The 25,532-nt window shown below is 42.0% G+C and overlaps 1 protein-coding gene across 2 annotated transcripts in view; it reads left to right on the top strand.

The window, feature by feature from the left end:
- The window catches only part of NRXN2 (neurexin 2), an 858,623-nt gene that overhangs the window by 552,455 nt on the left and 280,636 nt on the right, over positions 1–25,532 (top strand). Inside the window, exon 1 of one of the 2 annotated variants that reach the window (XM_044270142.1) lies at positions 5,239–6,149. The exons of the other annotated variant lie outside the window; for it this stretch is intronic. Within the exon in view, the coding sequence (XP_044126077.1) occupies positions 5,879–6,149 (271 nt within the window). The 5' untranslated portion in view covers positions 5,239–5,878. Of the gene's footprint in view, positions 1–5,238; positions 6,150–25,532 lie in introns of those variants that run through there. 2 annotated transcript variants of the gene reach the window in all.

Raw genomic sequence — 25,532 nt, 5'->3', positions numbered from 1 at the left:
CAGGAAGAGGAGGTAGCAACGGCCGCCACCCAGCGGTCTGACGACAGTACCAAGATGAGCCCAAGGAGGGTGGTCCTTGCTGTTGCTGTCTACTTCGAGATCTCTAATGTCAGTGGTGGTGAAGGTGACGATGATGACGTGTCGGTGGACATCACGTGGGTGCCCACAAGAGAGGAAGAGGAGGGGAGTTCATAGGGAGAGACGGAGCAGCAGATAGGGAGGAGAAGGAGGAGAAGCAGGCAGAACTCGCAGTGCACAGGGGACAAAAAGCAGACTGCAAATGTTTCTGGAGTGAGCCATCCACCAAGCACGGTCACATCTGCCACTTCCAGGACGCCGGCACATGGCTCCGCAGTGTTGGCCTTTTTTAACGTGTCAGCTGCTGACAATAGTGTTGCCATCTGCAGCCTGTGCTGTCAACTCATAAGTCGCGGGAAGCCCAACACTCACCTAGGGACGACTGCCTTAAGAATGCACCTGGCCTCCCATCATCGAGCCCAGTGGGAGGACCATCATCAGAACCCAGAAAGCCACACTCCCGGCGCTCCACATCCTGCCTCTTCTCCTTCTCCTCTCTCCTCCCATTTGTCCTCCACTTCACCTTCCACCATGCCATCGTCGCTTTCATCTAACAAAAGGCAGGCTTCCATGGTCCAAATGTTCGAACGTAAAAAGTTGATGACTCCGGATAACCCTCTTGCCGAACGGCTGATCACTGGTTTGTTGGAACTGCTAGCCGCCAACTACTGCCATATAAACTGGTGGACTCTGAGGCCTTTAGAAAATTTGTGGCCATTGGCACACCGCAATGGAAGGTCCCTGGAAGGAAATATTTCTCCTAGAAGGGCATCTCTGAGCTATATGGCCATGTTCAGCAGCAAGTGAATGTATCTCTGGCACACAGTGTTGGTGCCAATATACATCTGACCACAGACACGTGGACTAGCAAACATAGGAAGGAAGATAGATAACTTTTACTGCCCACTGGGTGAACCTTCTGATGGCTGTCAAGCATGCAACCCATGGAACCTGTGTAGATTTGATGTTAACACCATGGTTTTTATGTAGGCCTGCCTCTTCTTCTCCTCCTCCTACTCCACCCTCCTTCTCCTCCTCGGCTGACTTCTTCTTTTCCACTGTTATCACATCTTCCACTGCACCCCTCCCAGAACCTATTTGACGTGCCAGGTGAGACGTTGCCATGCTGTGCTGCGGCTGTTGTGCCTGGAAACCAAGAGCTACACTGATCCTGCACTGCTTTAGGCTCTGCGGTCACAGGCAGATCAGTGGCTAACCCTGCTCAATTTAACAGTTGGTAAAGTGGTGTGCGCCAGGAAAATCTATGGCCATTTTAGAAGATCTTACACGGCCATGCCTCGCCTTGCTGACCTTCAGCGGTGACACCACTTGCTTGTCAGACTTCTGATTTGTGACTGCCCAACGTGCTGGAACTCCACCTCGTATATGCTTGATAGTCTGCTTTAGCAAAAACGTGCCGATAACCACTACCTGTACGAACTTTGCGGCAGGACAGGTTCTGGGGAGCTTGCCAGTGGCTGCTCATGCGCGACACATGCAGACTTCTGTGGCCATTTGATGAGATCATCAAACTGGTCAGTCGCAGCCAGGACGCCATCAGTGACATTGTACATTACGCCTTCTTTCTGGAGCGTGCATTGCGTCATGTCATTGATCAAGCTGTCGAGGAGCAGTAGCAGGAAGATGAGGAAATCACAATTCTGAATAAATTCTCAGGGGGGCTACTCCATCTGAGACAGGTCAGCAGGAGTCTGAAGAGGAGTCAGAGGAGGATGGTGCCTGGGGGGAGAAGGAGGAAGAGGAGCAAGAAGATCAGGCTTTAAACTTTTCGGGGATCCCTGGTGTTGTCCGTGGATGGGGGAGGAGACCGAGGGTGCTCCACCACTTCCAATTTAGTGCAAATTGGGGCCTTCATGCTCCAGTGTTTGAAGAGGGACCCCTGTATAAAAAGCATAAAGGGCAAGGACCAGTACTGGGTGGCAACGTACTTAGACCCCTGGTACATACACAAAATTGCAGACATGTTACCAGCATCACGGAGGGATGTCAGAATGCAGCATTTCCAGTCATTGCTTTGAGAGATGCTGCATTCTGCTGTTGTGGCAGAGGAATTTCCACAGACAGAGAAACAGTTGCGGGTACCAATTCTACAACGCATGCAAGAAGAAGCCGGTTTTAAGATGTGTTGGTCACTTCGAATAGGAGATCAATCTTGCAGCCAACGCACCGACAGCCACCCTCCGGAACCAGCCTCAGGGAACGACTACATGGGGTTAACTGCCGATGTGGACGCTCTGAGAAGCGAGCAACCCCTTGACTACTGGGTGTGCATGCTTGACCTGTGGCCATACCTGGTACAATTTGCCATGGAACTCTTGGCTTGGACGTTCAGTGCAGCAGGGGTGATCGTGACCAATAAGCGCACTCGCCTAGCTGACAACAGTGTGGACTACCTCACATTTCTAAAAATGAATGAGACATGGATCTCAGAGGAATTGAACACCTGTGACTACCACGTTTAATTGAATTTCACCTATTACCATTGTTTTTTTTTTCAAGAGGCGGGGTTTCGTAAGCCATGTTTTTAATCAAATATTTTATTTTTAATTCTTCTAAACATATGTATTTGACATGTCTTTGTACTGGCCTGCACTAAAATTGATATCCAATGACCATCTAATATACCTCCAGCCACATAACCACTTGATGTTTTCTGTCCGGTGAATGCCTAATGTTTGGGGCCTGTACTCTACTGGCCCGCATTAAAATTGATATACAATGACCATATAATATACCTCTAGCCACATAATCACTTGATCTTTTCTGTACAATGAATGCATCATTTTTAGGGCCTGTAATCTAACTTGCCAACAGTAAAATTGTCATACGGTGACCGCCTAATGTACCTCCAGCCACATAATCATTTGATCTTTTCTGTACAATGAATGCATAATTTATGGGGACTTTAATCTTACTGGCCAACAGTAAAATTGTTATACAGTGACCGCCTAATGTACCTCCAGCCACATAATCACGTGTTCTTTTCTGTATGGTGAATGCATAATTTTTGGGGCCTGTACTTCACTGGCCAACAGTAAAATTGTTATACGGTGACCGCCTAATCTACCTCCAGCCACATAATCACTTGATGTTTCCTGTCCAGTGAATAAATAATTTTTGGGGCCTGTAGTCCACTGGCCTGAAGTAAAATTGATATCCATTGACCGTCTAATCTACCTCCAGCCACATAATCACTTGATGTTTTCTGTACGGTGAATGCATAATTTTTGGGGCCTGTAATCTAACTGGCCAACAGTAAAATTGTTATACGGTGACCGCCTAATGTACCACCAGCCACATTATTAATTGTTCTTTTCTGTATGGTAAATGCCTAATCTTTGGGGCCTGTAGTCCACTGGCCTGCAGTAAAATTGATATCCAATGACTGTCTACTATACCTCCAGCCACACAATTACTTGATGTTTTCTGTCCGGTGACTGCTTAATGGGGCCTGTACTCCCATGGTCTAAAAGAAAAATCTTTTAGGCTCCAGCAGGGCACATTCTTGACAATTTCTCTTTAAGACACATAGAAATGGCCCCTGATTAAAATACATATTTTTTGTGGGAATTTTTGCCATTGAGCCCCCTCTGGTATGTCACTGTCCATGTTATGGGATGATTTGTGCACTTCTAGTAAGTATTTGGTAGCTGCAAATATGACCTGAAGGTTTTTCAGGTTCGCCTGCCATTAAAGTGAATGGGGCCCACCGCGAACTTGCGGTTTGCGAACATTTGATTGTGTTTGCGAATCGTCCTGGCTGATGTTCGTCCATCACTAATCTTGAGTATAACTGATAATATGGATAATAATAAAGTTTAGTTTTTTGTCTTGTGCGTTACTTTTATTCTATGTTCATAATGGGAGTGATTCCTTACATTTTATAAATGCATTGGGGTGAGGATGTTCTCTAAATATTGAATATATTAGGATTCATCTACCAGTATGTGACTTTGATATGGATAATTTTCCTTAACATTCCTACTTCTGTTAGTTTTGTTATGAATAGACTATATTCTTCTTCTCTGACATCATTCCATGTTAAGTCTTCTGATATTTCCTCTTTACATTTGAATCCTATTAACTATATAGGGACTCTGACTATATTCTTCTTTTTGGTTTATAAACTCAGATCTGAATGTTGTCCTCTTCATAGAAGCCTACCCCTCTTCCTTCTATACCACTTCAGTCTGCTTGTCTCTTTTTGCATGGCTATAATCTTCCTTGCCTCTGCCCTGTGTACATTCTTCAAGCATCCTTCTCCTCTACCTCCGCCTTTTTCCAATCATTTTAAAAGGGTGTATCTATAGAATGATTGCGTAGGAGGAAACTATTTCTCGGAGCTGATGGAGGAGGGTATTGGTGTGAAGGATCACAGGGTGATAACCCCCTCCTTCTCCTAAAATATAGCCCACTGCTTTTTTTGTGTATTTTCCAGGTGTGCGTATAAGGGTAAAGAGGATCTATCACTTTTCCCTCACTTTCATCAGTTTCTTTTTTTTTTTATTGGACGTTTATTGCCCCCCAAATGTTACAGTTTCTTCTTTATTAAACCTTTCTGTCTTTTTCTGGCAGTACATTTTTCCTCTCAAATATTTCCCATCATATGGGTTATATTCCTCTTTCTACCATTATCGTCTTGGCTGATCAGTCACATAGTGTTCCTTCTCACCTTTCAGTGATCTGGAATCCTCGTCTCATTATTTTGCTCTATATCACAGTGTTATATAGTGTATAGACCTCTCTCATCTTCCTCCGTGCTGCATCCTCCACCTGTTCATCAGCATCTCTGTTCCTTGTTCCCTGCACTCCTCATTCAGCTCTATTTTCCCACTCTCTGCTTCCCACTCTGTTTGGGTTGGTGTCATTGTCTTCCCCATGACTCCCTCGTTTCCTTTGTCGCCCACACTTTCCTGGGCACCTTTCTTAGGCTCTTCCTGTTCAGTGTCCGCCTGCATGCACCTGCCTCCGGCCTGTCTCAATGCATGCTACAGTATATGTGCTTCTTTCTCTTACGTACCTCTGTATCTCTCTCTTTCTCTCTCCCTTTCTCGCTCTCCCCCACCTTCTCTCTCTTCTCATCTCTCTCACCCCTCCCCCTCTTTCCTCCCTCCCTCCTTCCTCTTTCTCTCTGCAGCACACACAGGCAGATCTCTCTCTCTCTTTCCTCTGCTGTTGATTATTCTTATCTCGTTTTTTTTTTATAATCCTCCTTTGTTTTTTATTTTTTGGTGTGAAGAAAGCATATAGGGCTTGGACACTGTGCATTTTTTGGGTGAGGAATTATAGCAGCCCATCTCGGAAAACACAGGAGCATCTGAAACGGAATATTTGTGTGGTGAATCTGTTTTTTCTCTATGCCACAATCCTCCTTTCCTCCTCCATTTCTCTCTTTCGCTGTCCATGATGTTGAATTTTCTACAGCTTCACTGGATGAGATTTATCCACATTGAGGGCTTACTGAAATAAACCAGGGCACTTGTCTATTCCTCTGCTTTGCCATTTTTGGATTCTGCTAACACAAGAAGAAGGACAGATTTTTTGGGGAGCCTTGGGGGGGGATCCCCCCAAATATCAAGGATTTTTTATCATTTGTATTCCGTTAGGCTTGTACAATTTTTAAAATCTGGATATTTGAGTGAATAAATGGATGCTGGAGGAGGATAAAGCCCACAAATGTAATAACCCTCATTTTCTTCCCAGACAGAAGAATCCTACCTCCCCATTTGGGCATCAGAGGGGGAGATAGTCTGAGACAGGCAATGGGGGTCAGCATGACATGCTGATTTGGGAAAGGAAAGGCTTGTACTTGCCCTTTCCCCTGGCCCCCAGAGGAGCATCGGACAGCCCCCTGGGGGTCATGGCCAGTTTCGGCCACTGGGTTCGGACCCTTTTTCCCCTTGGCCTTCTGACACTGGCCAGGGTCTCGGACACAGCACGGGTATCATCCAGCCTCAGTACCACTCACCATGTGCACCATTTTCATAACAAGCATGGAACCGTCCCTATCGCCATTAACAGGACCCCATTCTTAACAAGAGGGGGACATGGTGAGTATATTATTGCAACCAACCTAACAAGCCTTTATTTCCAAATGAAAGCAAAACCGGAATAATAGGATCTTCATCTGGACTATGCTGTTCTGTTTTTCCTTATACCATGCTGAGAACATGGCATTTGATGCAGGGGCCACTGATCAGGAGTCTGGGAGGATTAATTGGGCTATTTTAACATTCTTCTTTTTTGGTAAAAAAATGTAATACAAGGTTTTGCAATACCAAGCTTTTATGGTTGTATACAGCATGTTATTCTGCATTTTAGCTGGAATCTTATCCAGATTACAGCTGATACATCTTTATATACAGATTTTCTTGACTGATATTTAGTGCCTGTGTAATGGATTTCATATCCTATTGCAGGTTATGGTAATGTATTCTTTAAACATATGCATTGAATTTGTATAAATGATGCTTTTATGAAATATGTTGCAGGACCTGTTAATGCTTTAATTTTTGGTGAATATAGTATTTGCATCTTCACAATGTCATGATACTAAATGTAAAGTCTGTTTAAGATGGATCCATGTTCTCTGCTGTCCATTTTGAAATGGATACATTCTATGCTAAATTGTATACTAAATAGTATTGCATTGTTTGCAATTAGATGGGCTTTCTGCTAACTTTATGCAAATTACAATATCCATTGACAAATTGGTAAGTGTAATTACATCTACTGGGGCCGAAGTACTAATCCTAATAAACTCCTTTTGATCTCTGTCCTCCAATCCATCCAAAGGAGATGACAGTGAAATGATGTCTGTCACATGACGTGAACAGAAGACTCTTGGGGTAGACGTATGTTCTTTGCAGATACCTAGTTGATGTACGTTGACCTTAATATATGTATATATTATTAATATATATATAATTTATTGTATACTCTGTTAATGGTATCCACAGTAAGTAGAATAATTGATTTTGACACAAAAGGGCTAGGAGCATGCTCAGCGAGGCTGGTTATAAAGCACAGCATTGACATTTGGTTACTTAGAACTACGGGTACATTGTAAGTGGCCTTCTGCAGAATTTTATAACCATCCACCACTACATTTATGGTTGACACATCCCAGTGGCCTAGAATAAAGATACAACTTGCTGTGTATGAGACAAGTGTTCACTGCATAAATAACATTTGAAAGATAACTGACCTGTGAGATATCCATAAATCTGGTGATACGGAAAGCTGTACTAAAATCTTTGTGGGATATTTTTTATTTTGCTTGCTATTATTATTTTTTGTTTATTGTACTGTATCATTTACACAAGTGCAGTCCCATACGACAGGCCCTGTTCACACTCTTCCATTTTCTAATGGATACAAGGTGATTCCTGATGGAAGTCAAACATGAAGCTGCGTAGAAGAAAAAGTGTCTTTGTTGCCCATAGCAACCAATCAGAACTCACCTTTCATTTCTTATTCATCTCCTTAAATATGAAAGCTGCACTGAGATTGGTTGCTAGGGGCAACAAGACAGCTTTTATTCTACACATTTTCATCAATCTGGTTCATCTTTACTGTTTGTAACAGAAAAGGTAACACTACTGCAGTCAAAAATACAAAAAAAAAAACAGGTTAGCCCCATTAACCCTTATGCACATCACAGCATATCGGTGCTCAGGGACTGGATGAAGTGGGCTCACAAACTGAACTTGCTCTGTGCATGGCAAATGTTGGCTGTGTTGCAAAGCTGACAACAACCTGCACAATTGGCGATGCCGATCCCAGCTTTTTAACCCCCCCAGATGCCATGGACAATAGTAACAGTGGCATCTGATCAACTAGACAACAGTAGGGTTCTTCTACTGTCCCAAAAGTCAGCCCCCTCGTTATCCAATTGTGGGGTGACAATTGGTTGTCCTGGCAGGTGTGGGCCTCCCATTGTAGGACTCATGTTACACCCTGCCTCTGGCAGGCTATAATAGATTGCTGGTAAAGTTCCAAGAAGTATTGCATTGTATTGTAAAATCAAAAAAACTTTTGCTGATTCAAGTCCTAGAAGGACTAAAAAAGTAAACCAAAGTAATTCCGTGTTTAAAGCTAAACTTAAAAAAAGTTTTCTCATTTATAATCTAAATAAGAAATTATAAGATTGGCATCACCTCATCCAAAACGGTCTAGACTATTAAAACATTAAATATTATGCCATTTAATGTGCATGGTGAACATTAGTGTTGAGTGAATCGAAGTATCAGAATTGTATTTTTATCTGAATTTCAGGAAAAATGGGATTTGTCACAAAGCTGAATTACCTCAGGTTTCATGGTAACAAATCAAATTTTTCTAAAATAGTAGTACGAAAAAAAAAAAATACTCACCTCATCCACCTGCTTGCAGAGAGTCCATCCACTCTCATCTTGATTGAAAAAAAAAAAAACGCCAGAGGACCTACGGCGAGCGTGATGACATCACCACATGATCACGCCGGGCGTGTGTGGTGATATTATCAGGGATTTTCTTTTACACCTGAAAGGTTGAATGTGATTCACAGATGCCACGATCAGCATTGAGTGCAGCATCTGAGGGGAAAAATGACCAGGGGAGTTGTGATCACCGTTCCCTGCCATTCTGCCCACTCTATACAATATGTATAGAACAAATTTTTTCACACCGTCTGTTGTGTATAGGGTTCCCACCCCAGTCGTAATATAGTAAAAATCACAGCAGTAAAGGAGATTCCTTAAATAGCGATTTATTTTGTGATAGTTAAATGTGACAATAACGTGTTAACGCGTTTTCGGCTATATTAGCCTTCATCCGACATCTAGATACAGTGCCGCTTGATGGTGGAGTCTTAGGATGAAAAGACACACATGAAGGTAAGGTGCTGTCAGCACCAGTAGCTCCGTGTGTGCTGACAGCACCTTACCTTCATGTGTGTCTTTTCATCCTAAGACTCCACCATCAAGCGGCACTGTATCTGATGAAGGCTAATATAGCCGAAAACGCATTAACACGTTATTGTCGCATTTAACTATCACAAAATAAATCGTAATTTAAGGAATCTCCTTTAATGCTGTGATTTTTACTATATCACTCTATACAATAGAAATCGATTTGTAAGTCGAATAAAAAACTGATCAAATTTCTTGTCAAAGTTCAATGAAGCAGTCGAATCAAATTTTTCAAAACTTCTGACACCTGGAACCCCCGCCTTCCAGCTGTTTGATGAGCACAGAAAAGGCCACGGTGCTACTGTGACCGCCTCTGCCTACTCAAACAGCTGATTTGGGGGGTTCCTGGTGTCAGACCCCCAACAAGCAGATGTTGATGACCTATCTAGAGGATAGGTCATCAGTAAAGAAATGTCAGAAAACCTCTTTATGATCCATAACAAAGTATAGATAGAAGGGACTACAATGGTCAACCACATTGCCAAATTCACTTACAGTACACCTATCTTTTTCTTTATATGTGGAGCATATACATGGCACATAACATTCGAATGTGATCCAGATAAAGAGGGTTTCAGAACCATTGATAGGATATTTCGTTTGGTCATAGGAACCTTCGACTGAATACCCTTCCATTTTATACAGAGAGAAGTGGAAATGCATGTCACTTTCCATTATAGTGAATTGGAGGCAGACCATGCACATAAATAACTTTCTTATAGAAGCAGGGAATCAGACACTCCCAGTCTCAGGATTGTTTGGGTTTCAGTGGTCAGACCAAACAGATATTTATAGCATATCCTACATTTATTAGCCACTTCCCGACCTCCACCATACATGTACAGTGTAAGTTAAGTCTTTAAGCAGGGGCTGGGAAGGCACCATAGCTGTCGAGTTTCTGCAGAAGACAACCGTAGATAATGTCTGTGATCTGCAATAATTCTGATCACACAACTTAACCGCACAGATGACTGGGTAAGTTGTGACCATGGCATCTGATAGGCTTTTCCCTGGAGAACAGCTTTCCCAGGGACTGAATGGCTCCACCATGTCAAGATCGAGGGAGCTATTCATTCATTGTGGTAACCTTGTGCTTTCTTAGGCTGCCACAGCAATAGTTCCAATTGAGCCCTTCATGTGTCTTATAGGCTGCAATGGTAATTCATTGCAGTCTATGGTAGAAGCAAGCTAACAATCACATTTTCAGGTGCACTATGGGAACTATAAAATAAAATAACTATAAATAAGTTTAATTTTTTTTTATAAAAAAATAAAAAAAATAGTCAAATCACCCCTTTTTCCCAAAATAAGGATCACTTGCACCACCGCATCCCAAAAACCCATTAAAATATAAAGTTATTCATTCTGCATGGTGAACATACTAAAAATTACAGATCATCCCACAAAAAAAAATCTGTCCTCCCCCAACTCCTTAGATGTAAATATATAAAAAGTAATGATGGGGTCAGAATATGGTGTTGCAAAGAAAACAATAGTTTTGTTTAAGCTTTTTTTTTTTTTTTGAAGGGAATCTGTCATCAACTTTATGCTGCCCATACTAACAGCAGAATAAAGTAGAGACAGGCGAGATGATTTCAGATGTCTGTCATTTATAAGTTAAAAATAAGTGGTTGCCAAGAACCAACATCATAATCATTGCAGACTGGACTAGGTCATGACCACCTGAGAAGAGTCCTGGTTATTCATAGCAAAAAAAGAGATAGAGTTGTCCTGTGAGGGTGAGAACGGTGCAGCCGCACCTCTCCCCAAGGTACTGCTGTAAGGCGTAATAGGAAAATCAAAGGGGCAGTAACAATTAAAACGTGATATTTATTAGTATGACTAAAACATATATAGTCCCCTTACAAGACAAACAAACAGACACAGTCGGGTCCTGCGTACAGGTGTGCCAGTGGGAAGTGGCTCACTGTACACAGAGTCCCTAGAGCGAGCCCTTTATAAGGCTGTGTGGACCCCAAGGGTCACGAGGTGCCACAAATGGTGCTAAGAGACCCCAGCAAGGGTGTCCTGAATCCCACTTGGAGAGCAGGGGAATACCCAGTCGGGGTGGAAATAAGGATGGATCTTACCGGTGACGAGTCAAACCGTGCTTGGTATCAATCGGGCACAGGAGACGACCAAGGGTAAGTTCTTATTCCAGCACGTGGATTAGGTGTTCCTATTTGAGGGAAGGGTTCTTCGTAGGTAGGGTGATACCTGTTGAGGGGCCGCAGGGAGAAAAGCTGTCCCTGTCACGCCCTACTTGACCTACTGCGACCCTGTTACCCTAACACGGGATCCGTGCCCCGCAAGGGGTGGTCCCGTCCGGAACCTTACCCTGGACTAAGGTCCCTATGAGACCCTGTCAGGGTGATGGGGAGGGGGACACCTAATCTAGTTAGACTAGAGATAGTGATAACACCGTGGATAAAAGAAGGTATGCTCATATGTCCCTACGCGTTTCTTCAAAACAGAACATACACGGGAAGAATACTAGTACTAACAACCTCTTGAATCGTCAGGGGACGGGGGTTGGTACTAGTGGCTGCTGCCTAAGTCACTAAGTGTCGGTGATGTACTACTAGACACCAGTGGCTCAAGACAGACTAGAATAGATCATTCGGTAAACTTAGTCTATTTAAGAGAGACCTCATAGCCACATAAGAAACTATGCTTATGCTGGGCAATTAGGAGGAAGGTACTGGCTACCACTAACCACTTGATAGTGGGTAGCGTGGTTAATTTATATCTAGAATGTGTGTGGCAAAGTCCAGGTACATAATCAGGCCTTGGTGCGTATGGCATCCATCTAGCTAGGCCGGCATCAATCGGTTTCACTGAGGCCGGGTGTATGGCATCTGGCAGCGCTCTCCCTCCCTCCTAATTGCCCAGCATAAGCATAGTTTCTTATGTGGCTATGAGGTCTCTCTTAAATAGACTAAGTTTACCGAATGACCAACCCCCGTCCCCTGACGATTCAAGAGGTTGTTAGTACTAGTATTCTTCCCGTGTATGTTCTGTTTTGAAGAAACGCGTAGGGACATATGAGCATACCTTCTTTTATCCACGGTGTTATCACTATCTCTAGTCTAACTAGATTAGGTGTCCTCCTCCCCATCACCCTGACAGGGTCTCATAGGGACCTTAGTCCAGGGTAAGGTTCCGGACGGGACCACCCCTTGCAGGGCGCGGATCCCGTGTTAGGGTAACAGGGTCACAGTAGGTCAAGTAGGGCGCGACAGGGACAGCTTTTCAACAGGCATCACCCTACCTACGAAGAACCCTTCCCTCAAATAGGAACACCTAATCCACGTGCTGGAATAAGAACTTACCCTTGGTCGTCTCCTGTGCCCGATTGATACCAAGCACGGTTTGACTCGTCACTGGTAAGATCCATCCTTATTTCCACCCCGACTGGGTATTCCCCTGCTCTCCAAGTGGGATTCAGGACACCCTTGCCGGGGTCTCTTAGCACCATTTGTGGCACCTCATGACCCTTGGGGTCCACACAGCCTTATAAAGGGCTCGCTCTAGGGACTCTGTGTACAGTGAGCCACTTCCCAGTGGCACACCTGTACGCAGGACCCGACTGTGTCTGTTTGTTTGTCTTGTAAGGGGACTATATATGTTTTAGTCATACTAATAAATATCACGTTTTAATTGTTACTGCCCCTTTGATTTTCCTGGTTATTCATGAATTCCTGCTCTCCTGGCCACCTGCTGATGACTGACCTCCTTCTACCGAGTTTTCTCCCTTTCTCTCTAGGAGAGAACTGCCAATCATTAGTAGATGGGTGAGAGAGCAGGAGATTATGAATAACCAGGACTCTTCTGAGGTGGATTTGACTCTTTTCCCGGCCTGGGCTGCAATGATTATGATCCTGGTTCACAGCAACCTCTGACATTTAGCTCACGAGTGACACAGCGCTGACATCAGAATTTCTGTCACTATTTTATGATGCCCTCAGTGAGCTCAGCAGAAAATTGATGACAGGTTCCCTTTAAGTATTAAAACACAAACAAAAACATAAAAATGTGGTATCTCTGTAATCATACTGACCCAGTGAGTGGATGGTAACAGCTCAGTTTTACTACATAGGAAATGCCATAAAAACAAAACTAGGATGGAATGTCTTTTTTTTCTAGAATTTCCTTTCCAACTTCCCACTACATTGTATGCAGTATTCAATGGCACTAGTAGAAAGTGCAACACTGTGTACAAAAAATTATAATAATTCCTTATACATGTGAAAGGAAAAAAAAATATATGGCTCCGGTAAGGCAGGGAGTGAACAAAAATGCAAAAATTGAAAATCACAGGGTCTTGAAGTGGTTAATACAGTGGCAACAAAAGATTGCGCTGCTACATATTGTAAGTGGGGTCAAATGGGAGTTACTGAGTTTCAATTCACCTACTTTTAATCAAACATGTTTATAGAATTTACTTTGATGTTCCCAAACATTAAATATGGTAACATTTTGCAAATATATAAAAATGTAATAAATTCTGATATAAAAATTGTTGACTTTTTGAATAGCTATTATTTTTGCTGCAGTTGTATAAGATTATAGTCATATATAATTGGTCTATTTGCTGTTAAATGTTAAAAACGATGTGAAATGTGAATGTTGGGGTGTAACCTGACACAAATTGCCTGAGAAAAACGTTGTGTTACTTCTAAAAATATTCTGCTTCACTGAGTGCATTTCACAGGCAAATATATTCAAGGTTCAGGAAAATCAGCTAATGGAAATTCATAATTCAGTCCCATTAATTATTTTCATTTACATCCAAATAACTACAGAAGGTGACCAGTCTGAATAAGAGCCTGCCATGCTGTTTTAAAAAAAGAAAGTTGCAGGGCTTCATTATACCAATATAGCAAACATTAACTTGTCACTAGGACATTCACTGTTTAGCCACTTGCAATGCCTTTTAGAGTTTGTACTTATCCATGTGCAAATTAACAATTAAATGTACTGAGGGTGGGCCCAAGTCACTCGGTGCTACCTTGCACCTTCTGCTTCCTCTGTCAGCCCCTCCCTTTCCTTTTTGATTGACAGGGCTATGTTCCTGCATAGTCATATAGACTGGCCCTGTCAATCAATAAGGATAAGAAGGAGCTGGAAGAAGAAGAAGGAGGAGCAAGGATGCACCGAGTCGCTCAGGCCTGCCGTCAGTGCACTGATCATTTGCATATGGATTATAAGTAATTTTTTTTCCAGAATTAAGCAAGAATGGCTAAGGGAAAGGCATTAATATATTCAGCGGAGCTAGCTGAGCTAGGCTAGGAGAGAGTGAAGAGGAATGTCTTGTTTTCCCTGGGCAATCTATGGGAGACATCATAACAGCTAGTCTCTTTCTACTAGCTCTGGGACAACTGAGAACTGCAGATAAATTATTGCTCAAGAATACAGAATACAAGTCATATCATTTCCAGAAATAGTGCCATTACTGATGTACACACATATGGCAGCTTATTCTGAAAAGTCATCTGAGAGCGTAGTTACAGTACACTTAATACAACAAAAGAGAATTAAAAAGTCAAGTTAAAGTTTGCTGCACATGTGTATTTATCATATGGCTGCTTTATCAATGCAAATACAATTTTGCTGCATCAACCCTGAAATACTATTTCTTCAACATAATATTACTTATAATATGTGAACATGTGGTCAGTTCAGCTTAATCTGATAAAATGGAAAGTATTACTTTACTGTTAAAACTGTGAAGTTATTAAACCTCCTTCTGGCCGTACACCAGTGATAGTCTTGTTTGGGCTCACTAGCTAGGTTCCTGGTTCTTGCTGATTTGGATTGCTTATGTTTTTGACCTTGGCTTGTCCTTTGACCACTCTCTGTCTCTCGTTTTTGTACTACGTTGTCCTCATGGTTCTGACCCATTTATGTATGACTCTGTCTTTGTGTCTTTTGCCTCTAGGTATTTGTCTGTCTCTGCACCTTAGTAGAGCAGTGACTGTTGGCCAGTTGCAGTCTTGCTAACTAGGGCTTACAGTAGGTAGAAAAAGCGGGCTGGTTTCTAGTTTAGGACTCACTGTGCATCTCTTTACCTACCTGCAGGTGTTACAGATAACAGTAACAGTGTTGTAAAATTTTTCCTACAAACTGTAATACTGTAGTACTTTCATATTTTTATTGTAAATTGGAAAATCTTCTGACACATCTGACAGAACACCTTAGTACAACTTGCTATTCATTTCTTTAGCTAAGCTAGTATAATATATTTCTCTGCTGCTATATGGCCAGCTCCTTCACGGTTAACTACCAAATGATAGCACAGAACAAAGCTTAGGTTCAGGGTCTTTATTGAAACAGCAGCTATCTACAGAGGATTGCCATGTTTGCCTTTCACACAACCATTATGACAGCTCCCAGCAAGACATGTATAATGCAAAATTCAGTAGAGTGCAAAGGTTTGCACACACTAAATTAAGCCGGCTATGTCTTCCTTTTCCACTTAGGAACAGTATTGTCCAGTTAAATATAAGGCAAAAGCCCTTTTCATCTAAACAATTGCATATTAAAGCAAGGCTCCACCTTTGGATTCTTACCATGCACAAATGAATGACCTAAATTATAGAATTTCTGATTATGGTATTATGCTAAATGCTAACTGGCGCCATCCAGTGATCCATTTTGCTCAGTTACGTTTGTACTGGATTGCACATGTTTAAGTCCCCAGTGTTGTCCTTCATGCATTATCAGTAGAAGATAATCAGGGTAGGTGATTGATCTTGATTGACAATCAAATCTTTCCACATCATAATCTTTCATAGCAATTAGTTTCCATCCTCTGGATCAACAAAGTGGGTAAATTACGTCTGCTGCACGTCGTTATTCAACATAAAACAGCTTAAGGCTACATTCACACGTCAGTATTTTCCTATATCCCGATTTTCGGGCCGTTTTTTGCGGATCCGTTGTTCCTGAAAATGTTTCCGTATGTCATCCGTTTTTTGCGGATTCCGCAGAAAACGGATGACATACGGAATGACATCCGAATGTCTTCCGTTTTTTGCGGATCCATTGACTTTGTATTGTACCAGGATCCGAATTTTGCGGAAAAGAATAGGACATGTTTTATATTTAAACGGACATGCGGAACGGAACAACGGAAACGGACAGCACACATTGTGCTGTCCGATTTTTTCCAGGACCCATTGAAAATGAATGGGTCCAGATCTGGTCCTGATCTGTTCCGCAAAAAAACGGAACAGATCAGGAAAGAAAAAACGGACGTGTGAATGGACCCTAAGAGTGGGTTTGCATTGTGTTCTCATTATGTTACATGGAGTGTATTTGCTGGACCTACAACCTACCGTATACCTATACAGCTGCAAAGATCTGCCTTTTAGTCTCAGTGAAAAGTAAGGTACTGTATACTGCCAAGTATATATATATATATATATTTTTTAATTTATTTTTTATTTTTTACCGCTGTAATGCAAAGCATAGTAGAGTACACTTTTCAATGTAGTTAAAGGAAACCTGTCGCATTGAACATGGTATCTGAGCTGCTGGCACCATGGTACAGAGCAGGAGGAGCCGAGCAGATTGATATATAGTTTTATTGGAAAAGATTTAGCATAACTTGCATATCATTCATTTATATTCATTTATATTCCTGCTCATTCTGGGGTGTAAAGTCCAGGAGATGGTCCTATAAGGGACTGACAGCTATCTCTGTATACACAGTCACTAGAAGGCAGGCTGTCAATCACTGATAGGACCGCCTCCTGGACGCCAAAGCTCAGAATGAGAAGGAATTTTAAGAAATGAAATACAAGTTATACTGAATCTTTCTCCACAAAACGATATATCAATCTGCTCAGCTCCTCCTGCTCTATTGCATGCGGCTGGCAGATTACACTGCGTTTTCATGGTGTGAAGTTCTTTTTAAAGTAAATGTACTGTATACCAGTAAAATGTATGCTAAAAAGTGACACTGTTGGCAGACATCTGGTTGCTAACCCATGTGCAAGTCACATGTATACATTGGGGGGTAGTGTTTACTGTACACCAAACCTAGATCCTGAATGCAATGTGAGATTTATCAAGATGGATATGCGCTGCTGGAGGATGTGCCTAATTTATGGGAAGGCACAGGTCTGATCATAAATTAGGCACATCCTCCAACAGTTCATGCACCAAAACTGAAATCTATGGCAGCTCATACCTGCTGTAGGTTTCTGTCTTCATTTACTCTAGGAAATGCCCTGCCCTCACTATGCCCCCTTTCTGGAAAGTCATGGCTTAGAAATGCCACTTGCAACAAAACCTTGGTATTTAAAAAGTAAAAAATTTTACACCATAAAAATGGTGTAAGGAAATCTCCCCTATAGTTACAACCTGCAAGTAGTGCATAATATTAGGAGGCAGCTGGATGGATTTGTACTAAATGAACTAAAATCCTTATCAAACTCTTTAGCAGTGACAAATGATATCTAGCATATTACAATGAAAGCACGTTCCAACAACAATTATCAGCATACTAATGCTAATTTATCAGTGAACTAGAAAGCAAGGATTTTTCTAATAGTGCTCAAGATAAAGTATTAGCCCAGTAAACCAGCCTAAGCCTGCTGAGAATCTGACACATTTACCTGGGTACGCTGCTTTTAGTATGAACATTGCCCTTGGGAAGTTGAGCAGACTTCTTTTTAAATGCACCATGCTTATGAAAAATTAATTCTGCAGGCCTGAAGTGCAAACAATGCATCCCAGCAGTGTGCATTTTTCTACGAGTCCCGCATTAGAAAGCCATCTGGTCTCTTTAGTTATAACAGGAAATAAAAGTAAAACCAAGGGGATCATTTGTTACTGGCTAAAAGAGCAGAATCTCAAGACCACTCATGACTTTTTGATAATGTGCTTGATAGGTAGAGAGTGGACTTCTGTTCCTGTAAATCAAGCAATATTATTAAGTTTTATTATAGCTTATGTTCCATACATAACGGATACAATAATAACGCAGTAATATAATAATACAGAGCATTGTTACCATTTCACAACACAATGAAGCAGGGAGCTGATGGAGATTGGCTGAATGAAGTGGAGTTTGAACAGAAGCAGAAGAAGAGGATTAAAACTCATTCATTTTATTCACAGTTATGGTTCAGGGTCAAGTTTGGGTCCCGAACTTTGACCTGAAGTTTGTCCGAACCCAGAGAACCTGAACTTCCAGGTTCGCTCATCCCTATTGTAGATACATTAGTATATTCCTTAAAATCATATATAAATCATTAGAATAGACATTGCACCATCATATTTCATAGAACTGGTTTGCAAGGAAGGGGATGAGACTCCCTATAGCAATGCATGCTCCTGAGTGACAGGTATTCTATTGTAGTCCACAGCTGCATTCACAGTTCTTCAGGTTGTCTCTGGACATGGAACACAAACCTTTTGTCATATGCACGGCTTAGCGCCCTTTTACATGGGCACATTGTGGGGTCAGTTATCAGAAATGTATGGTTTGCCCTTGTAAATGTGCCAGCGATCAGCTAACAAACAAGCAAACCCTTGCTTGTTGACTGATCAGATCATTTTGTAAATGGTTACTGGTTGGCAACAGGGAAAAAGTATGGCCCTGCCCTGATGGAGTGGCAGGTCGAGCGTACTGCCTGCTGCTATATTCTTTCTCTAGGCTTCTGCTGGAGATTGGCGAGCACATCGCTTGGCCGTCTCTAGCAGTTCCATAAAGAATGAATGGAGAGGCAGGACGCATGCTTGACCTACCACTTTTTCAGAACAAGGGAACTGGTCCCCACTTGACATTGGTGCGGATCCCAGTACCAACCAGTTAGTTGTTCAGTATCCACTGGTTAGCAAAATCCCTTTGTCTATAGGATGTAAATATTATCAGACAAACAAATATGTATTCATATTAAAATGTGACTACCACCCATATATGCAATTGGTGGAGATCCACTGGATATCACCAGAATGGAGGGTACTTTATCCCTTGTTTGAATGGAGCAGAGGTTGATTCAATGTCTGTGGGACTGACAATGATAGTCAAGTGCTGGAGTCTGCTATCTCTGTCAGTCCAATAAATCCTGAATTGAGCAGCAGCATGCATGTTCAACCATCACTCCCTGCACACGGGCACACAGCATCCATGTTTTGACATCTGGTGGGGTCAGAGTGGTTGGACTCCCATCTATTAGGTATCTTCTATATAGTAGATAATGCTTTAATGAAGTCTAATATCCTTGGCAACTAATATTCTGCACTGTTTGAGGTGATAATTTCCTAGATCTTTGCTAATCAAATTATTCATCAATTCTTGGGATTGTTGGTTATTCAGAGTCTAAATTCTGGATGGAAGAAAGCAAACTTTTATGAGCACCCTTATTTACTCTCCGGAAACAGAGGGCCATATTCACCAATGTGCCTGTCTGTGCCTAAAATCTGTCAAAAAATGGTACCAAATTGGGGGAATGTTGGCGCAATTTGGTGCATCTAGGCTTTTTACACATTTTTCTAATATTCTTGACAAACGGGTGGGGATAGGCTGGTGGGTTTTCATTGGGGAAGGGGCAAGTCTTAATTTGCGCCACAATTCTGAAATAAAATTCTGTCAAAAAAAAAATAATAATTGCCAAATGTGTCTATCCCTGCACCAGATTTATCATCCAGTCTTAAAAACTGTGGTGAATGTGGTGAATGTCTAGACAGCTTTCACCATCTCTAGGATTAGTAAATCTGGGCCAGGCTCCCTATTGGGGAATGTTTGATAAAGTTTGCTGAAGCTGAATAAAGGTAACATGGACTTACAGTGTAAATTTAAGTGAAGAATTCAAGTCTGGACTGCTGTACATCTCTAAAGATAGGTCATCAATATCATCCTAAAGAAACCCTTTAAGCATATGGCTGTTACTCTTCCTTACAGACAACCAGCTTCACATATAAAAGGGGTTGTTCAGGGCATTTAATGATCTTGGAGAAGAAACAGAATGTAATATAATAACACTTAATATACTATATACACTATATGTACTCCAAAACTATTAGAAAATCTTCCACTGCTCTGGTGCTGCTGCCTCGGTGTTTCCTCATTGGTGGTCTCTGTTGCTGTCCTGCAGCAGTGATAGTTGTGACCACTGCTAATTGGTTACAGTCACTGTGAAATGTGTGGTACAACCCCTTAACTTTTTCTTGCTTACTTAAAGGGATTGTCTGGCCTTGGAGCTAGCAGCCCCTTTGGACCAAACCACTGCCCATGAAGTCCCTGAACATAAAAAACGGAGCTCACCACTGCTTCACTCCCAGCTGCTTCTGCTCCCCGCAGAACCAGTAAGCAGCTGGCTCCCATGACTGCTGCAGGAAATCACCACCTTAGCATCGCCAAGGCTTGCATGGTACATCACTCTTGTCATGTAGCGTTCAAGCCACTGTGATCGCTAAGGCCTGTGACTGGCTGAAGTGGTCACGTGCCCTGTGGGGACCGGAAGTAGCCAGGAACAGAGCAGTGGTGGGACGTAGGTGTCTTCCTTTTTTATGTTCAGGATCTTCAGTGGCACAGGTCCGGACCAAAGGGGCTGTCAGCTCCAAGGCTTGACATCCCCATTAAATAAAATCTAACTCATTTATTATCCTGACACTGTAGAAAAACTATATTTTTTAGCTCATCTTGATTATCAGAACTTCTTTCACAGACTATAAAGAATTCCAGTCTTACATGGTCTTCAGACAAAACCATTTGCTGTTCTGTCCAAGACACTTTGGAGCCCTGGATCTTCCTGCATTTACTTGTGATCATCTTTACAACTCATTTAGCTAATCAGTATTGCAAAATGCTTTGGTTATTATTGTAATGTGAGGGGTGTGCATCTGATCTAATGTCTGCCATCTAGCAGGCTGTGACACATATACTGCCACTGGTTTAAGTGTTTGCTAAACCAGTGAGTTTTTATAGAACACTGTGCATTGCAGAAGGATTTTATTTTCTTCTTAATTATTTGTGCCTTCAAAACAGCATGACTCCTTATCTGAAAACCGCAGAGCAATAAATGGCATATTCTTCTGATTATTGAGTAAATTGTCTGACAGGATAAATATGCAGCTTTATAAGGCTACTTTAACACTAGCGTTTACGTTTTCCGGTATTGAGATCCGTCATAGTGTCTCAATACCGGGAAAAAAACCTCTTCAGTTTTGTCCCCCTTCATTGTCAATGGGGACGAAACTGAACTGAACAGAACGGAGTGCTCCAAAATGCATTCCATTTAGTTTAGTTGCATTCCTATACCGGAAAGCAGGCGGTTGTATTATCAGTAACGAAAGCGTTTTTTCTGAACCCTGCCGGAAAAAACTGTAGTAAAAGCAACATGTATTTTTTGCCATGGTTTTTAAAAAGGCAAATAATAAAAGATGAAAGTTTTACTGGAATATTTTTTAACAAGCAATTATATATATATATACAGTTGCAAGAAAAAGTATGTGAACTCTTTGGAATTATATGGATTTCTCCACAAATTGGTCATAAAATGTGATCTGATCTTCATGTAAGTCACAACAATAGACAATCACAGTCTGCTTAAACTAATAACACACAAAGAATTACAGTAAATGTTACCATGTTTTTATTGAACACACCATGTAAACATTCACAGTGCAGGTGGAAAAAGTATGTGAACCCTTGGATTTAATAACTGGTTGAACCTCCTTTGGCAGCAGTAACGTCAACCAAACGTTTCCTGTAGTTGCAGGTCAGACGTGCACAACGGTCAGGAGTAGTTCTTGACCATTCCTCTTTACAGAACTGTTTCAGTTCAGCTATATTCTTGGGATGTCAGGTGTGAATCGCTTTCTTGAGGTCATGCCACAACATCTCATTCAGGTTAAGGTCAGCACTCTGACTAGGCCACTCCAGAAGGCGTATTTTCATCTGTTTAAGCCATTTTGTTGTTGATTTACTTCTATGCTTTGGGTCGTTGTCCTGTTGCAACACCCATCTTCTATTGAGCTTCAGCTGGTGGACATATGGCCTTAAGTTCTCCTGCAAAATGTCTTGATAAACTTGGGAGTAAATTTTTCATTCGATGATAGCAATCCTATGCAGCAAAGCAACCCCAAACCATGATGCCCCCACCACCATACTTCACAGTTGGGATGAGGTTTTGATGCTGGTGTGCTGTGCCTCTTTGTGTCAACTTTGGTTTCACCTGTCCACAGAATCTTTTGCCAGTACTGCTGTGGAACATCCAGGTGCTCTTGTGCAAACTGTAATTGTGCAGCAATGTTTCTTTTTTATTTACAGCAGTGGCTTCTTCTGTGGTATCCTCCCATGAAATCCATTCTTGTTTAGTGTTTTACGTATTGTAGATTCGCTAACAGGGATGTTGGCATATGCCAGAGACTTTTGTAAGTCTTTAGCTGACACTCTAGGATTCTTCTTTACGTCATTGAGCAGTCTGCATTATGCTCTTGCAGTCATCTTTACAGGACGGCCACTCCTAGGGAGAGTAGCAGCAGTGCTGAACTTTCTCCATTTATAGACAATTTGTCTTACTGTGGACTGAACAGCAAGGCTTTTGGAGTTACTTTTATAACCCTTTCCAGCTTTATGCAAGTCAACAATTCCTAATCGTAGGTCTTCTGAGAGCTCTTTTGTGCGAGGCATCATTCACATCAGGCAATGCTTCTTGTGAAAAGAAAACTCAGAACTGGTGTGTGTTTTTTATAAGGCAGGGCAGCTGTAACCAACACCTCCAATCACATCTCATTGATTGGACTCCAGTTGGCTGACACCTCACTCCAATTAGCTCTTGGAGATGTAATTAGTCTAGGGGTTCACATTCTTTTTCCACCTGCACTGTGAATGTTTACATGGTGTGTTCAATGAAATTCTTGTGTGTTATTAGTTTAAGCAGACTGTGATTGTCTATTGTTGTGACTTAGATGAAGATCAGATCACATTTTATGACCATTTTGTGCAGAAATCCATATAATTCAAAAGGGCTCACATGCTTTTTCTTGCAACGGTATATATAATAAAGAAAATTAGACAGCACTCCAAAAATATGAAAAAATCGTGAAAAGTTTATTTACCCATGTGGTACAGTGCAGCAACATTTTGGCTCATCCATAGAGCCTTTTTCAAGCAAATATATATATAACAACAATTTAACATCCCTGCCATACATAGAATATATAGTATAGTACTGGAAGACGTAAATGATAAATGAACTATAAAACTTAAATTAAATAATAAGCTATGCTATCCATCAGCAACCTGACATGGGATGTTTAGGGAATTCACATTCTATAACTAGTAAAAAATAAGATTTTGCTTCATCTAAGTATATTTTCTGAGCAGCCATCTAATGGGAATAAATAGCAGGTATTGTTTCCCTTGCCCTTTTAGTCAAGTGAACCACAACCTCTAAGAAATAAAAAGAGTAGTGAGAACAAATGACATAGGGTAACTTAAAGGGGTTGCTCCAGAATAACAAATTAGCACCTATCTCCACAGGACCTTTATTCAAACTCCATAGGACTGCTGGAGGTAGCCAAGCACTGTACTTGAACATCATAAAGTTTGAGTGGCGAGACAGTGCACATGCTTGAGTGCCGCTCCATTCCAATACGGGACAGGCCATGCCAGCTATCAGACTCCCACCAAACAAACACTTATCGCCTGTCCTTTGTATAGGTGATATGTTTTCATTCTGACACAACCCTTTTAAAGGATGTTCCATGAGATCTGAAACAGAGAAAAAGTCCCTCACTCACATTTTAAATGTCCTGATGCTCCCACACTGCAGCTCTGATCACCTCTTTTCCGATCCCCACTGGACTTGCAGCAGTCATGTGGTGTGACTTCTGCAGCCAACCACTGGCTTACGGGGTCATGTGATTGATGAAAGCCATATAACAAGCCCAGTGGTGATGAGAGCAGCAGGGTTGGAGTGTTTTTTTAAATAGCCCCTGCCCTTTAGTAATGTTTGGAAAAATCCTTTAAAGATCAGTAAAAACATAATCTGTAACAGGGTCCTCAACCATCATTTAACATTTTTGGTACTGGTCTCCTTACACCCCTGACACAAGTCTGTTCTTAAGGCCATTCAGTTGATTGATCAGATCAAACATGAAGACAAAGGTATCTCCCAAGAAAGAGAACCATCTCGCCAGCACCACCTATTGGAAGTGGCTCTCTATGAGTGAAGATCTGACTTTCCAACAAGCTTTGGGATTTGATAAATGTATGTAGCCAGGCCAGATACCTCTTTGCATATTCGTTTACCATAGTTTAAAGTTTGTGAAGAAAGTGTGCAGATAACCCGCTGTCAACAACGATAAGATTAGAAAAGGAGAGATAAAAAGAAAAGTGCTTCTGTATTTGGAATAAAGCAAATGAGCAAGTTGAGCATCTATCTCTTTTCCTCTGACATGAAAAAAGGTTTTATATTGCACATTGTATGTCTGCTTCATGTGAATATTATATATTGTTGGCATTTGCACATACTACACCCAAAAGGAGAGGGAATGGAGTAAACCGCTCTGGAGATCATCTAAGCATGAGTAATATCCATTGCCTGCTAGGTATTGTGAGCATGTTCTGTGCACATCTGGCAGAATTCAAGGGAGATGTATAACTAATCAGAAAGAAAGGTCTATTGCAATCGTCAAAACAGACTTTAAGGCCTCATGCACACGACAGTATTTTTTCACGGTCCTCAAAAACGGGGTCCGTAGGTCCGTGATCCGTGACCGTTTTTTCGTCCGTGGGTCTTCCTTGATTTTTGGAGGATCCACGGACATGAAAAAAAAGTCGTTTTGGTGTCCGCTTGGCCGTGCGGAGCCAAACGGATCCGTCCTGAATTACAATGCAAGTCAATGGGGACGGATCCGTTTGACGTTGACACAATATGGTGCAATTGCAAACGGATCCGTCCCCCATTGACTTTTAGTGTAAAGTCAGGAGTCCCTTTATACCTTCGGATCAGAGTTTTCTCCAATCCGATGGTATATTTTAACTTGAAGCGTCCCCATCACCATGGGAACGCCTCTATGTTAGAATATACTGTCGGATATGAGTTACATCGTGAAACTCGGATCCGACAGTATATTCTAACACAGAGGCGTTCCCATGGTGATGGGGATGCTTCAGGTTAGAATATACTAAAAAACTGTGTACATGACTGCCCCCTGCTGCCTGGCAGGTGCTGCCAGGCAGCAGGGGGCAGACCCCCCCCTGTTTTTAACTCATTGGCGGCCAGTGCGGCTGGCCCCCCCCTCCCCCCCTGTAGTTAACTCATTGGTGGCCAGTGGGCCCCCTCCCTCCCCCTGTAGTTAACTCGTTGGTAGCCAGCCCCCCCCTTCCTCCCCTGTAGTTAACTTGTTAGTGGCCAGCCCCCCCCCTCCCCTGTAGTTAACTCTTTGTTGTCCAGTGCGGCCGGCCCCCCCTCCCTCCCCTGTAGTTAACTCGTTGGTGGCCAGTGGGCCCCCCCCTCC

This window comes from Bufo gargarizans, chromosome 10, assembly GCF_014858855.1.
Source record: "Bufo gargarizans isolate SCDJY-AF-19 chromosome 10, ASM1485885v1, whole genome shotgun sequence".
In the NCBI taxonomy this organism is placed as follows: domain Eukaryota; kingdom Metazoa; phylum Chordata; class Amphibia; order Anura; family Bufonidae; genus Bufo; species Bufo gargarizans.
Note: the sequence above shows the minus strand (reverse complement) of the source record. Positions and strands in the feature narration are given on the sequence as shown.